Below are 16,056 nucleotides of genomic sequence, written 5' to 3' on the forward strand. Positions count from 1 at the left end.
ACTGACCTGCTCTGATACCAAGTTTGTCACACCCCAACCTTGTGAGGTGTGGCTGGCACCCGATGCCCGAAGGCCCGAGCGAACCAACCATGAGATATGATCCGAAATATAATAACCTGCAGGTAGAAGAGCCCAACACGACATATATATATATATAAACTAGGCCAACAAGGCTGTAACAACAGTATAACAGCTATCCAGAAGGCCGATAGGGCGATACGAAAAATATATATATACAATGACCGCTAGTCTGCAAGCCTCTAAGAGTGTAAGACAATCTCAACAGGGCGGGACAAAGCCCCCGACATGCCCAAAACCACACATATACATCTGTAATAGTACCTATGGACTCAAAGTCAGCAACTCCGAAGAAGTGGAGTGCGAAACCCAACGCTGATCCTGGGGGTCCTACTGAGGAGGCACACCACTCTGTCTATTCGAACCTGTGGGCATGAACACAGCGCATAAAAATGCGTCAGTACGAAATATGTACTGAATATGTAGGGCGACAAGTGTAACATGAAAAATGTAATTAACAAGAGAAGAGACATAGAGATAATTTAAATTCTGAAACTAGCCTCGGTAGGAAACTAAAATTCAACATGGATATAAATGTATGCTCGTGACACCGTCGTTCACTATCGCTACTTATAATATATCACATTATATAATAATAAATCCCTCTGTGGGGCTATAATATCCATAACATACCCGGCCATAATAAAGGCTCGGTAGAATCGTACCCGGCCACGTGAAGCTCGGTAATCCCAACTGATCAGTGGTTACACAATATGTGTCATACCCGGCCGTCTATAATGCGGCTCGGTAATGAAAGTAAATACATACATATACTAGATCATAAATTATATAGGTGCAATGCGAAACCAACCTTAAAAGACGTATTCTAAGAAGAGTCGAAGTGGCCTATCATCATTCTTCCCCGACTATCATGGTTGTGGCTAAAAATATTTAATTTTCAACTACGAGCCAACAAGTACTAAGAACATGAGAGTTGTGTATTATGAGTACCTTTGAAGTAAATGTTACTTATTCATGATCTATATGAACGTCGAAAGGAGAACAAGTAAAAGGCTCTAGTTCTTTTTAAGCAAGGAACAAGGAAATCCGAGAATTCATAGATATCCTCTAGAGTAAGAAATCTATGAGAAAAGATCAGGTCTAAGCATCTTTATAAGTTGAAGGTGAAATAACTCGAATCCGACGAGACAATTCGATAAACGTTTATTCGAATTCTAGTCATGCCGAAAAGTATAGCGAAAGCCCTACATACCTTGTCGATGGAGTTATATACTGTTTCCAAGACCTCAAAAGCCTTAGGAATGATTTCCTACATAATACAAACCATTCAAAATCAAATTCAAGCTCATAGCTTAAATAATTCTTCATTTAGACATTTACGCGAACAACTTGTGGCCATGAATTTGTAGACTCTTTTGTAGATTAATTTCCCCCCAACACACCACCAAATTTTACTTTACTACATCTCCTCATCAACAGAATTCCATCCATGTCTTCACAGATCCAAACAACACAATAAAATCATATAGAACAGCCCCAACAATCAAGCCATATTAAGAGAGGTTTCTAAAAAAATCAAGAATATTTCTATAGAGGTTTCAACTATTTCTTAAGAATTCTTACGGTAGAAGTTACAAAGATCAAAGAGGAAGTTAAATCATACCTTATGTGAGCAGAATTACTCAAAATTCGAAATTACAAGACGGAGTCTTGCTATGAAAAGTGAAACACCGAAGAATTCACGATTCCGAAGCTACCATGGTGTTCTCCATCTTGAGGATGACTAAATTGTTGTTATGCTTGGCTAGATGGATGGGAGAAGTTTGAGAGGAAATCCCTAGGTTTTTGGTTCTGTTTTGGAGAGGATAAAACGCAGGGGTTCTGTTTTAAAAATTGACTTAAATAAAGAAATTTTGACTAAACCCGACTAGGCACACTGTTCCCGTAACAGTGTGCACCCCTGTACGAAAATGTTAATATCTCTCTACTCCGAAGTCGTATTAATGAACGGTTTGTTGCGTTGGAAACTAGACTCATAGACCTTCGATTCGGTAGATAGAACACACCATAACTCCCAGTATATTGAGAGAAAAGGTCATCAACATTTTATCCAAATTCCAGTGAAATTTAAACCCGTAACTTGCGCGCGATCTTTGTCGAATTTTTAATCACAACTCAAATGACTTCCAATCTTAACGTATAACTATCGCATCATTTAAATATCTCATAGAAATTATCTTCCTACCGAATTATCCCATTTACAGCATGATAACGCCGAATACACAAGGTGTAACAAGCATGTTGCCCATGTGCGTGCCTTGTCTTGAATCAGGCGCCAATGCTTTGCTCTCAGGTGTATTGCAGCCATATTAAGCCTTAGCCAATGCCTACACACACTTCCCTTTGCCACGACCCAATGTCATGACAAGTTTGCCTTGTGCGCATACCTTTATTGCACTTAGCCTGCCCTTGCCCACTTTGTTTTTTCCTTGCCTTAGTATCACTGCCTCATACCTTGATGCCTTTGCCATGCCATAGTGTCACTCTCAGTCCTATCTCGATTGTCAAGCCTTCCGAAGCTGCCTTGCCACTCTCAAGACCTTGGCCATCACTTTCCCGTTTTTTCCTTTTTGCCTTGGTATTAGCTCACACACCTTAGGTTTGCAGCACTCTTGCTGCCTCATGACAACGCTCTTGTAGTCAAGTCAAGCTCAAAGATGCGGACCCCTAACAAACCACCCGCACCCTTTGAAACTCGACCTCCTTGTCGAGGCCTATACAATTTACGAGTCCTAAAGGGTTGACAAGCAATGGTCCTTGGCCTCTCTCTTGTTCAGCCACAATTGCATTGACCCTGCCACTTGATTATCACTGGTCATTGCCTCCAATGCAGCCCTCTTATCTGCAGCAGTCCTTGCATTTAACACTACCTCTTTTGGACAGCCTCTTGCTTGATGTGGCCTATCACAAATGAAACAACCACTAAATTTGTTGCCCTTCTCATTGCTCTTCGAAGTTCCAGCCTCTTGCTTCTCTTCCCTTTGTCTTCATTAGCATGGTTATTCTCACATTTCTTTCACTCTTTTGCCTTATCCTTCTTTCCGTTGTTGGACCTTGAAGTAGAAGTCTCTTCACCTAAGTGAAAATCACCTAATGCATTTGCAGCCGCTACAGCACTTGTGAGATTTTGAATATTCTGCCTAGGCAACTCCAATTGTGCTTACTGCTGCAAGACGCTCATGAAGTTGTGCAATTTGTCCTCCTCCGACATATTGTTTATGCTCAGTATCAAAGAAGTAAACTCTTTGACATAGGCTCTCATTGATCCGGTTTGCCTCAATTTTTTTAGTTTATCTCTAGCAATTCAAGATGTATTACTAGGAAGGAACTGATCCTTCAATTCCTTTTTAAGCCTCTCCTACGACTCAATCTTTGGCCTGCCCATACTTCCATCTTCAGCCACACGAGTGCGCTACCATAACTTAGCATCTTCACTCAATACATGCTAGTCAAGGTTACTTTTTCCTTCTCATCTTGCACACGAATAGCATGAAAGTACTGCTCCAATCCCAAGGAAAATTCTTCAATTCAAGTGCACTCCTTGCACCATCAAATGCCTTAGTTTCAATTTTTTTTACATTGAGACGATCAGCACCACGTTGAGGAGCATCCTCGCCCACAACACGTCATAGTACCACCATCTCGTTCTTCAAATCCGCATTCTGACTTAGCTTGCCTTTTCTGCTCAAGGCAGGCAAGTCTTGCCACGAGGGTCTAAATTTCGCCACCTTCAGGGACATTCCCAATCAATGCCTCCAGTTTCGCTAGCCTTTCCCGCGGTTCATTGTTTCCACCGGCCATGTTCTCAAACAAGACCACGAAATCTGCCACTACTCATCGTGTCTCCGTCACGAACCTGCTCTGATCTGATCCTAGTTATCACGGGCTGATTTTTTGTCCGCCAAAACCAGCCTGCGCGGCAGCCAGGCCTATCACCCAACTTCAGCCTTCCCAACACTTGGCCAAAATTTCAGCAACTTTGGACTTAGAATATTTTTAGGCAACTTTCAACGTAGTAAGATTTAAGAAAAGGTAACGGGAAATAAAAAAGAACACAAGGCACAATATACCAAGAACTCTTTCCCCAACATTGTATTTAGCTCGAGCATACAAAGAAACTCAAACTCGAAGTACAATGCGGTGTACGAAAGATCACTCTTGACCTTCAGATTTTCTCACAAAGACTACAGTTATCCTTAGGCGTTTTCACTCGTTAAAACAGACTTAGGAATGTTTCCTAACTCTAACATGTACTCCCATACGTTTTTACAAGCATAAGGGTGCTGCACAGCTATAGATCATGTGACAGCCCTTTGCCTTTACACTTGTCGTTCTTAGGCTGAGACACTTGTCCGACATAGTCCATTATTTTAGCATAATGTAATTGACATTCCCCAACAATTAGGATCATGCTAAGATAATGGAAATAAGGCTCCAAAAACGTTCTGGAGCCTTGTAACTGGTGCTCATGTGCACCAGATTTGAACCTGCCAGATTTGAACAAAAGCCAACTGGTGCTCATGTGCACAACATGTACCTTGTAACTGCCATTGACTTTGTCAAAGCTGAAGCCTGTTGCCCATCTGCGTGCCTTGGCTTGAATCAGGCGCCAATGCTTGCTCTCAGGTGCATTGCAGCCACATTAAGCCTTAGCCAATGCCCACGCACACTGCCCTTTGCCACGCCCCAATGTCATGACAAGTCTGCCTTGCGAGCATGCCTTCGTTGCACTTAGTCTGTCCTTGCCCACTTCGTTTTTTGGCTTGCCTTAGCACTGCCTCATGCTTTGATGCCTTTGCCATGCCGTAGTATCACCCTTAGCCCGCATCTCGATTGCCAAGTCTTGCCAAGCTGCCTTGGCACCCTCAAGACCTTGGCCATCACTTGCCTGTTTTCCCCTTTTTCCTTGGTGTTAGCTCGCACACCTTAGCTCTGCTGCACTCAGTACTCTTGCTGCCTCATGACAACACTCTTGTTGTCAAGTCAAGCTCAAAGAGGCTGACCCCTAACACTAGTCCAGGCTCGGCCTGATCCCTGTTTGTGCGGACTCCATTTCTAGAATAAAGTCACCTTTGCTGAGTGAAGTTATCCATTAACCACAACAATTTGTAACTAATCTGCATTTTAATACATTAAGTATCGCAAACTGGTGTTGCTACCACTACATTACCATTTATTCATTGTGGAGTTTTGTATCTCCTTGATCCATTAAGTATTCTGAACCAGAACAGTGTCGCTACCACGAATCAAACCACTAGACCGCTATAATTCATTGTGGGATATTCGTTCATGTTTTGACTTATAAGGTTCTTAAACTAGAGCAGAGAGATAGTGTCTGCAGTTGCATAAAAAAGTCCTTGTTATTTTGAAGGAAAGGATCAGAGCGGAACAAAGAACTAGCATTCAACTCAAGCAACTCCATTTATTTAATTAGTAATTATAACTTCTGTCCCATATTAGAGAAACCATCAAACTGATAATGAGCAGAGGTTTAAGGAAACAGGATTTCTTGACGATAGACGACATAGTCAGTCATCCACCTCTGGTACTGCCTTACAGTTCCATTTACATATTATGGACTGGTCACTGTATACATACAACAAATACATACTTACAATTCTTGAGAAGATTTATTTCTTTAGCTTCTCAAGCCTGATATCGATAAGTTTGGAGACTGTTTCAAGAAATGCAGCTTCATTCATGCCAAGAAGCATGGAATCTTGAGCATCGCGAACAATCTCCTCAATAACAGATTCCTTGTTCAATGTTTCTCTGCACATGATGCTTCCTATGGCAAAAGGAGTAAGTCCTCTCTCTATTCCTTTCTTCAGAAGCATGGTCGAGATACGAAGAGTACGAGCACATTCAACAGATAATTCCCATCCGCATAACTTAAGAAGTGCAATGTCTTCTTCAGCATCCAATGATTTTATGTAGTCAATAGTTTCCGGTGAGTAAGGAAGCCGGGCTTGTGGCCAATAAAGCCAATCAAATGTGCAATCTTCAAACTGCAATACACATTTGTTAGTGCAAAGTTAAGATTCTTAAGAGAAGAAATTTCCCTCTATACACTATCATAGATGGTATTAATAACCTATGGAATTGCAACTTAATGCTTCAGACATTAACATTGATTCTTATCTTTAAAGACCTCTAAGTAACTCGAGTGGTGAAACTTCGATCTAACAACAAAAGAGGAAACATACAGGGTAAATATTTAGCTCTTATACAGAGTAAGCATACTTTTGTAATCATCCAAATTCATCGCATGTAACGTTAATGCAGAGAACAAACTACTTGAAACTTTAAGTACTTTCATATACCTAAACAATCAATTCACCAGGTATAGAATTGGAATTCTGCAATTTTTCTCTTTGCGTTCTCACCACTTTCTTAATCGCTAATCATCCATTTCATGAAAGTTGAAAGATAGCAATCAAAAGACTGTTTAAACAACAACAACAACAACCGAGTAAAATCCCACAAATGGGGTCTGGGGAGGGTAGTGTCTACGCAGACCTTACCCTACCCGAGGGAGTAGAGAGGCTGTTTCCGATAGACTGTTCAAACATCATTTAAAAAGAAAACAAATAAGCCCTTACATGTTCAGGCAAGCAGTAGCCATGGTCAATTGGAGTAAGCACGATTCGCCCTTCTTCTCCAACCCTGCTGATCAGAATATTCCCAGCATGCCTATCTGCATTAGCGGTTCTTATGTCGAAGACAGTGATCTTATGGACCTCTTCCACAGGAAAATCCCTAGGACCCATATCCTCACAATTCCCTTCATTCTTCACAAATAACTGCAGCGAGCCAACCTTAATGTACTTGACTGACCACTCAAATCCATCTGGATGATGAAACCCTTCGTGCAAGCACTGAACCATAACCGTTGGGACCACACCAGAAAAGCCGATGTCCCCTTTGTACAACGAGCAACTCCTCCCGGCCTTTGGATGATCCAGTAAGAAAGCTGCAACCTCTCTGAGTGCACCTTCTCCTACTTTAGTTCCCCTCTTTAATCCTTCACCATTGGATGATAAAGGTAATCCTTGAGGATTATTCACAGCTAATGGTTCCTCATCTATAGGCTTAAATACAGCAACATACTTGTCGCCCGAGACATCTTGCATGAAGTAAGTCCCTCCTGAACCTTCACACGACCTAACGGGATTTTTTCCATTTGCCAAACCATTAAATGCACAAGTGATCATATCCCTAATGGATGAAGGCAGTTTAATATTATTCGGATTGAGAATGATTGGTTCGACGAGCAAATCATATTTATCAGGTGATGATGCACTATTTCTATTTCCATCACAATGTACAACACCCCCTCCTCCTCCACCTCCAAGTCCTTCATTCCAATTAGCTGCAACGACGGAGAGTTCAACATCCCTCTCGAGATGCTTAGCCCGAACTTCAGCAGATTTTTTCTGAACTACCAAATGAATCACAGCATCAGTAGTACTAGTAATATCATGAATGAGCCTCTGATCCTCAAGCTTCTCTCCGTCACAGAAAAACTCATGAACCTCAAGCTCCTCGCCAACGAAATCTTTCCCTTTTTTAAAAATACTACGCTTTAAGCCAACATTCTGATGCCTACCAACATGAAATTCAAATTCCTTCCCACAAGTGGTGCTAACATTAATAACAAGCAAATCAGAGAGCTTAAGAACTAAATGCAAAATATTCCCATCAGTGACACCATAGTCTTTAACAAGAGAATCATTTCTTGACAACTCTCTTCCTCCAAATACTAGCTTCTGTCTCTTCACTACAAACCCTTTACTTGTTTGGATCCTAAGCTTCACTGACGCAATTGAATCGGACTCCAATACACGCATTGGAATCACTGAGCCCGCGACACTAATGTATATCACAATTGATTCATTGCTGCAATGGTCTAATGGGCCATTGTTGATATGCCTGTTAGCTTGAATAGGACTCAGTGCCACATCAACAGCTGACATTTTTTGAATATTAGGACCCCCTTTTCTTCAATATATCAAACAGGGCATTAATATCTGCGCAAAATGCAACAGAAAATGCTATTCCACTTATTATCAAACACCTCTAGCTACACACATACACAAACTTGATGATCAAGAAGCACAAAAGGCAAGAGCTTTAGATTAATTCTTCTAAAAATATAACTTTTTTTTTCTTTCAAGAAAATTTAAGTAGTAATTAAGATATGCTTCAAATTCAAGACCACCCCGGAAAAATTTTGACAAGGAAAATGTAGGAGGAGAGTGGGAGAAGAATGTGAAGAGTGAATGAGAATGGTCGGTTTGTTGTTCTGAGAAATGGGAATTTGTTTTTGGCAAAGGAGGGGTACGTGGATTCTTTACCAGTGGGAAAGAATCAAAGGGAAATGAGTTGATAAAGATGATCTTATATATTACCACTGCTGAGGAGATGATGATTTGGACATTCGTTATCCATTTTTCTTCTTTTTTGTAGTTCAAAAATGGTTCCCGTTTTCTTCGTCCATTTTGTTAATTTTTTAGTTTTTAAAAGTTTCAATTAAAAGATGTCGAGAGAGTGGAGTGGGCGGCAGCATAGCCGTTGGCTTAGCAGTTTGGTTCTTACTGAAACACGAGGTAAAGCTTTGTCACTTAACGGTCTTACTGCTGTGAGATTTAACTTCGTGGAAGGCAATGCTGTACTACTTTTACCCCTCAAGTCATGGAGTATTTGTTTAAATTTTATAAAAACATATAAAATAGAAGGTTAATCTTCACATTTATGCATTAGTAACCTTCCACAAACTAGGTGATACTACATGTATATACTTGTCCCCACATGCACAAATTTTCGACTAAAGCTTAAAACATCTTTTTTACAAATTTAACAAATACTGGAAAAGCATGCTTTCAGAAAAGGAAAGATGAAATGAAGTTGCTGCGTGTGACCAGGGAGTTTGAGCCGTGACAGCCTTTTGTAAAAATACAGGTTAAGGCTGCATACAATACACCCTTGTGGTCCGACTCTTCTTCGGACCCCGCGCATAGGGCACCATGGAGTGGCGGATCTACACAGTATCATGTGGATGTGGGTGCTCAAGCACCCATTATCTTTGACCAGATTTAGCAAAATTTGCATAGGTAATTATAAAAATATTTAGATAATATTGAGTGAGCACTCAGGACTAAACTCCTTTTTCCTCTTCTTTCGAAATTTTTATCGTCGAACACCCATATATGATTTTAAAATTCTAGATCCGCCACTTACACCAAGTTGCCCTTTAAAGATGATGAAATGATGTATCCACGAGCTTTTATCTCCTTTCCTTTTGCAATGTTTGAGTCAGCATTGTAACCTAAAAGTAAGAAGATCGATGAAGTGAATCCATAAAACTTAATTTACTTGCACCTAGTGTATGTTTTGCACCAACCCGGCGAGTATATATGATATATGTCTTTTACATATATAGCTATCACTAAATCACAGTCTTACCTCAATTTAACACTTAATCATGATATATTGGTATATATATCTGGTCCAAAAAAATCCAAACTATATATTTGAAATAGGAGTAATTGAATAAAGTAAGCCGAGTCTCCATATTCTGAAGATGGATAAAGAAAACGACTGAATTTGTATGTCATTTTGGGAAAAAGAGATAAAAGGAGTTACAAAGTGAAAGTTGATAAATATATGTATGATACTTTTCTAATGTTTCCCCACTCCAGTGGATCCTACATTCAAATAATTCAGTAGCGTAACACATCATCACAGATCTTAAAGGAATTATTTACTAATTGCTTTTATAATTTTTCCAATACTAACGATTTGATGGTGCCAAAAGTTTTCTTGTTATGCCCGTGACGGAGGGTGGGTCGAGTAGGACTGACCGACTTCTAGGCTGGTAAACTTCTTAAAAAGTGGTGCACTTGTCATTTTAAACGAATCCCACATCGGAATAGGAGAGGAAAGTAAAAAGTTTTATAAGGCATGACACAAGTTTACATGCTACTCGCGCTTTTGGGCTCCATGATGGCGTAACCCAAGGGAAAAATCCGTGAGGTCCGTAGGGCCAAAGTAGACAACGTGTATCGTGACTAACATGGTATCAGAGCTGAATCTCCGTCAGTACAATGGTGGCGCAAACCTCAGTGAAGACGCTGAGTCCCGGGGGAGGGGAGAGGGGTGATGCCCATGACGGAGGGCGGGTCGACGAGGGCGGGTCAAGTAGGACTGACAGGCGCGCGCTTTTGAGCTCGATGATGGCATAGTCCAAGGGAAAAATCCCTAAGGTCAGTTGAGCCAAAGCGGACAATACGTGCAAGAGACTTAGATAGTGAGTTTTCTCTTAATTGCAACTTCTTTTGTCTGTTCTCTTTTCTTTTTTGTTTAACAAGTCTCAATGTTTCTTCAATCTTTCTTTCGTTGAAGGTTTAATTTATATCTTTTTAACCCTAAAACTGAAAGTCATTGCCCGTCTGGCATACTTCAAAGGTTCATTCAAAAATTAAGAGCGGCAAAGGCTCTTACTAAGAGTATTTTCCTCTTGTATTAAGCCTAATGTGATCCAAATTTGTATTTGAATGCGTAAAGATTTTAAGAAAACTGCATGAAGTAAATGATATTACTCCTTCCGTTCCAATTTATATGAAGGTGTTCGAATTTTAAGAGTTAAACGAATTATTCTTTGACCGTAATTTTTTCATATGCCTTTTAAATATTTTGAATTATTAATTATTGTGACGTATAGTACTTTTTAGGTACTTTTCAAATATATAAATTTTATTTTGAAAAATTAAAAAATTCGATATTCAAATGCATGGTTAGCTCTTGTTTGATAATAAGTTTTTTTTTTTTTTTTTTTTTTTAATATTTTGAAAACATGGTTTTGGTTATTAACGATGACCAGCTATTTTGCAGTCTTTGAAGATAATTTTTTCAAGTTTCAAAAAGTGTTTTGACTAATTTTTTAAGTTTTTTACTCACAAATACAATTTCAACTTCCAAAAACTTAGAACCAAATCTATGCTAAAATATTTATATCTGGAAAAGCGAAAAAGTTAAACAAAAGCGCTCTCGCTTGTCAGTTCCCTACTTTTGTTTGGGTGACCAACTGATCCTTTAATAATTGACTCTGCAGCCAATAGACCGTTAAGAACGGCAATGAGTCACACTCCTGTCTCTCTCTGGCACCATGATCTTATTTTTCTTTTTCATCTTTTCCTTTTTTTTTTCCTTGCAATTTGACTAGATTCTCATCATCAAAGAAAGTCCATTTTTTTGGTCTCGTGGATACTTGCTTTGGGACCAGACTTATCTGGAGTGGAGTCCCGTTTTGTGAGTAAAACGCCCTCAAGGCAACTTCATCATACTAGGAAAAACTCTCTCAAGGCGACTCCATTTACAGAGCTCAAAAAAATATTGGGAAAAAAGTTATCACCAACAAATTTTCATCTATTCCCTGCGAGTGATTAGTGCACTTTCTTTTCGTTTTGTTTTAAATAACGTTCATGCTATTGCTTAATTAAAACATCTTCCAATCAGGCAATCACCATCCTTAAATTTGAAAGCCTAATAAGTTATTATACGTTAATTGAAGTATCATGTGATAATGTTGCATAATTCCCTTTGTTTCTTAATTTGATTTTCAAGTTCAGATTATCTACCCGAAACAGAAACCACAACTTTTCCTTCCTAGTTTAACTTCAACTTTACGCAAATGATGAATATGATCTATAATTATCAAGTTCAAGAAGGTAAAATACAATTAAATCTCTCTATAACAGCTTCAATTGTTCCAATTTTTTTGGTTGTTATAGCTAATTTTTTTAATGTTATAGCGAAGTGCTGTTATATAGAACATATATTTTAACATATCATGAAAATTAGTTACAGAGAAAGCTTGGCTTTTATAGTAAATGACTGCTATATGACGATGTTGTTATAGAGAGGTTAGACTGGTGAATAGTCATGTGACGGATGTAGGATGGTGGGGGAGGAGGACAAGGAGGCTGACCATGTTCTTGGAATAAGATTCAGAACACAGGAAATGCCAAATGTGACATCTTATACATTGCAAACCACAAATTGCTCCAGTTGCAAGCGAGACGAGAAATTGTCCAAATAGCATTTAACTGGAAAATGGTTTTGCAAAGCCAAAAGACATATAAATCCGTTGCCTTGTGGAGGAAATCCGGCAGGCCATGAAACGAGAAAATGGTCGTGCACTCCAAATCAAACCAATTCTATGCCTGCTTCTTTCACTGAATCAATAACTGCTTTTACCTTTCCGTGGTATCTTTGCTCTCTCTTAAAGAAAACAGATATGGCAGGAATACCTTTAGCATGCAAGCGCTCTCCCAATAACTTACCTATTTTTGCAGCTGCAGCAACATCTCTAGTATTTTCTTTTGCTTCTACCATGGCAAGCCTTAAGCCTTTCTCTTGTGTGCTTGCTGAAGTAGCCACTGTTGCAGTTGGTGTGTGAACTACATGAGCGTTTACATACTTGTTTGTGAAGTGCATCCTCAGCACATACGGTTTGAGATACTTCGTCACTCTGTCTGGTCTAATTGGCGGAGGAATCACCATTTCTGCTTTCGAGGAAACAAAGACATCAACGAAGTATCAACAAGGAGGTTAACTGAAATATCAAAATATCTCAGATAGAGCTCAACATTCAGGGAGTACTTCTCATCTTCAAGAAATGAAATCTTGTCTGTCATTCTAAAGGTAATTATTACTACTAATTATAGCAGATAGCTAAAGAGAGTACAAAAGCCACATTTTTATGAGATAGCTTCAAGTCATAGAGCTAAGTACAAATCAAGCAAGAAAAGAGTCTAAGTACTGGATTTACAACTCAAAGATCATTAAGACTCGCTTTCATCATTCACTTTCATAGACCAAGGCGAATTCATTTTAGCTAGGCTCAACAAGCTTTACTTATAATTGAACCAAATGCTCCGTAGTCATACTGAAAATGCAACGATATCATCAGAGAAGTTAGGGTAAAGAAAGAACCCTTGATGTCCAGAGAATGAGTAAAAAATATTTGGAGACACTATTAACATCGTTGGTCAATTAGTCTCCTTCTTAAAGGTAGGGGTAAGGTCTGCATACACACTACCCTCCCAGACCCCACTTGTAAGTGGGAGTTACACTGGTTTGCTGTTGTTGTTGGTCAATTTGTAAATCTCCTCCTAGCCAGTGTCGTTTTCTCCAAAGTTTTGATGCTCCGCTTAAGCTTGTCGGAAAGTACTTAAACTGTTTGAAAGTAATGTTTCATTTCACATTAAGAGAGGTATTGTTCCATTTATTACCTTTTTGCAGTTATATGGGTAACAACAGGACAAGATAAGATGGGTTTATAACAAGGGAATCACAGTAGAAAGCAGCAGGAAGGGAGCAAGCTTGTAACTAACTGTTGCGATTTTGTATACCAATACTCTCTAGGTGCTAACTAATAATACAATGAACCTTTCGAGAAAGAAGAATGAAAATAAAAAATATAAAAAACTTGGCATCTTTTTGCCCCAAAATATCTTTAGATGAGAAGGACAAGTTTGCCATAAAAAGGTCTGAACAACTTTTATAGAAGGGACAATTAATTTTTGCTCATAAATGGTGGGTTTAAGACCATGAAAACCAATTATTTTTAAGTTCAATATAGATTATTTTCTTTAATAGTTATTTCTAAGCTATGATAAACTTATTATGTACCTCCATGATAAGAGTGGTCACGAATGGATTTCTGAAACAAGAGATCAACCAGGATAAGTTGCAGTTATTTATTCTTTTATTAACTCCTCATGATATGACTCTGTCTTGTTCTAGCATCGGACACCAGCTACGTACTCAATCTACTCCAGCTTCGCATGTTTGTCGTCAGCAACAATATGATTGTGCAAACACTATCTACTTTATCTATTCAGTAAGTAATATCCTACAAAACCAAAGAAAATAACAAGAAGGGATAAAGGGGAGAGGAGAAGAAATTTAAGGAGTCATTTGGCTCAAATTAGGGTATCCAAAGATTATAATCGTGGGATTATAACCAGGATGGATAATCTCACATTTTATATGAGATAGATAATCCAATGATTTTGATATATATTTTATCCTGATTTACCTAATTCCCATAGGCCACAACCAAATACTATACAAACTTATTTCCAAATTTTATACTAGGATAACCCCCTAACCCTGTAACCAAACAGACCCTAAAAGTTGAGATTTCAAACCATTAAGATTGGATGGGTATATGAGTAGATAAAAGGGCATACATGACTTTCTTCTTTTCCATCCTAAGGATTTAATGATATCTGGGAAAAAGGAAAAGCTATTCAACTAATTTGGATCAAAGTCAAGTAAATCAAACCCTTCAGAGTAAACATTCACTAAGAAAGCGATCCAAGTGGTATTTGACGGGTCTGGATCCCCTCCACTAGTGAATGCTCCAGTAATGCTCAATACCCATCTTCATATAAGCCATGTGTCCCTACAAAATTTTAATGGCCAGATTGCATATCTCCTCCAACCATGTAACACTCTTTTTCACTCCCAAAACAAAGACATATACAGAAAACCAAACATATGCTCACTTGTTCAGCGAACAAACTGTACGTTGTTCCATTTCAGTCTCTAGCTTGAAATAGGAATTCATTTTGCTTTTTCCAGAGAGCAATTTAGTTGAAACATACCCAATCCTTTTGCTTCTTTTCGTTTCCAAATTCCAAACTCCTTATTCCCTTTAAAACAACCTCTTGGAAATGTTCATGACAGTATGGAGCAAATGTTGTAGAGGAAAAGAGTTACGGGAAGATGAGCACAAAATCTTTTCTTCTCTGCTACACTACTGATATGTAAAGTTTTCATTCACTTTTATTTTCCACAAGCTTTGTTTACCCATTTCAAAAACGTGTTGAGTTCAAAGAAAGGATAACAGATTTGGAATTTTCTAGTGAATCTGTTTCGAATTAGGAGTGAAAGATTAAGCAGGGAAAGCTTTTCATTAAGTTGGGATCTGTGCGACTATTCTTTGTTTGGGGAGAGAAAAAGAATGCTACATGGGTGGAGGAGAAGAGATCAATCTTGGCCATTAAAATTTCTAGGAGCATTCACTACTGGTATTTGACACTAGCTATATGGAAAAGAGCTATGTAAATGCTATCTGCTACAAGTCAATTATTTTGCAGGTTGTAAGTAATCATTTTAACTAGTTTCTCTAGAGAATATTATGGAGTTACTGAATCAGGACCTGATCTCGCAATCTCTGTAAACATCATGTGCTTCTTGTTAATTAGATGTGACGTTTTTTCAATAAGGTAAACTAGATTTGACGAGTTTGATAGCAATGACAATGTAAAATACTACTGCTGACAAAAATAACCGGGTAAAGATTATAACTTTTATACAGACACACATACAAAGTTTCTGCAAATCAACACATTCTAGTGGAAACACAGTACAAGATGGACAAACATATCAGCTAAATTATCAAAAGAAGAAGAAAAAAACAAAAAGTCCAAGAAAATAATCGCAGCAGTTGCAAAAATCATCAGTGTCACTCAGAAATAGGGAAAGCTAGTCTGCAAATCGAGATGAAATATGTAACTACGGTTATAAAGATTAAGTAGTATACACCCAAATGGATCGCGACAGAAATACACTCTAATCCCATGCCGAACCACCTTCCCAAGACTCACCTGACCTCCACTAAGGCACCTCAGTACCTCATACAACACCATGACACCACTAGAAACCACAACAGTCGAAACCCCACATAGAGACGGGTTAAAAGGAAATTTAACGGGAAAGGAAATTTTATTGGGGTAAAATGGGTTAGGGGTTCTGAGGTGGCATGTCATGTGATATTCACTTCATCAAATGTCAGTGCCACGTAGGATTTGATATCCAACTTGGACAAATAACAGACGAGAGATATATATATTTGAACCAATAGTATTACAACAATGATATATT

At 38.7% G+C, this 16,056-nt stretch overlaps 2 protein-coding genes and 1 long non-coding RNA gene across 5 annotated transcripts; all 3 read right to left on the reverse strand.

Moving 5' to 3' along the window:
- Window positions 1-212: 212 nt before the first annotated feature.
- On the reverse strand, window positions 213-1,975 carry LOC138880530 (uncharacterized). Its single transcript, XR_011403265.1, has 3 exons — window positions 1,703-1,975; window positions 1,292-1,348; window positions 213-443 (listed from the first exon to the last, which is right to left on the reverse strand). It is a non-coding gene; the product is annotated as an uncharacterized lncRNA (long non-coding RNA).
- Window positions 1,976-5,501: 3,526 nt separating this feature from the next.
- On the reverse strand, window positions 5,502-8,173 carry LOC104233077 (phosphatidylinositol 4-kinase gamma 4-like). The gene is made up of 2 exons (XM_009786384.2): window positions 6,702-8,173; window positions 5,502-6,107 (listed from the first exon to the last, which is right to left on the reverse strand). The coding sequence occupies exons 1-2, from the start codon at window positions 8,073-8,075 to the stop codon at window positions 5,730-5,732; spliced, it is 1,752 nt and encodes a 583-aa protein (XP_009784686.1). The 5' UTR covers window positions 8,076-8,173; the 3' UTR covers window positions 5,502-5,729.
- Window positions 8,174-12,122: 3,949 nt separating this feature from the next.
- Window positions 12,123-15,854, reverse strand: LOC104233078 (uncharacterized). 3 transcript variants are annotated; one of them, XM_070160744.1, is made up of 2 exons: window positions 15,780-15,854; window positions 12,123-12,665 (listed from the first exon to the last, which is right to left on the reverse strand). In XM_070160744.1, exon 2 carries the CDS (start codon window positions 12,661-12,663, stop codon window positions 12,307-12,309), a length of 357 nt encoding a protein of 118 aa, XP_070016845.1. In that variant the 5' UTR covers window positions 12,664-12,665; window positions 15,780-15,854; the 3' UTR covers window positions 12,123-12,306. The 3 variants fall into 3 exon arrangements, with proteins under 3 accessions (XP_070016845.1, XP_009784687.1, XP_070016846.1); XM_009786385.2 differs by lacking the exon at window positions 15,780-15,854 and adding an exon at window positions 13,795-15,469; XM_070160745.1 differs by lacking the exon at window positions 15,780-15,854 and adding an exon at window positions 12,932-13,759.
- Window positions 15,855-16,056: the final 202 nt, after the last annotated feature.

The sequence above is a fragment of the Nicotiana sylvestris genome, chromosome 10 (genome assembly GCF_000393655.2).
Source record: "Nicotiana sylvestris chromosome 10, ASM39365v2, whole genome shotgun sequence".
Lineage (NCBI taxonomy): Eukaryota > Viridiplantae > Streptophyta > Magnoliopsida > Solanales > Solanaceae > Nicotiana > Nicotiana sylvestris.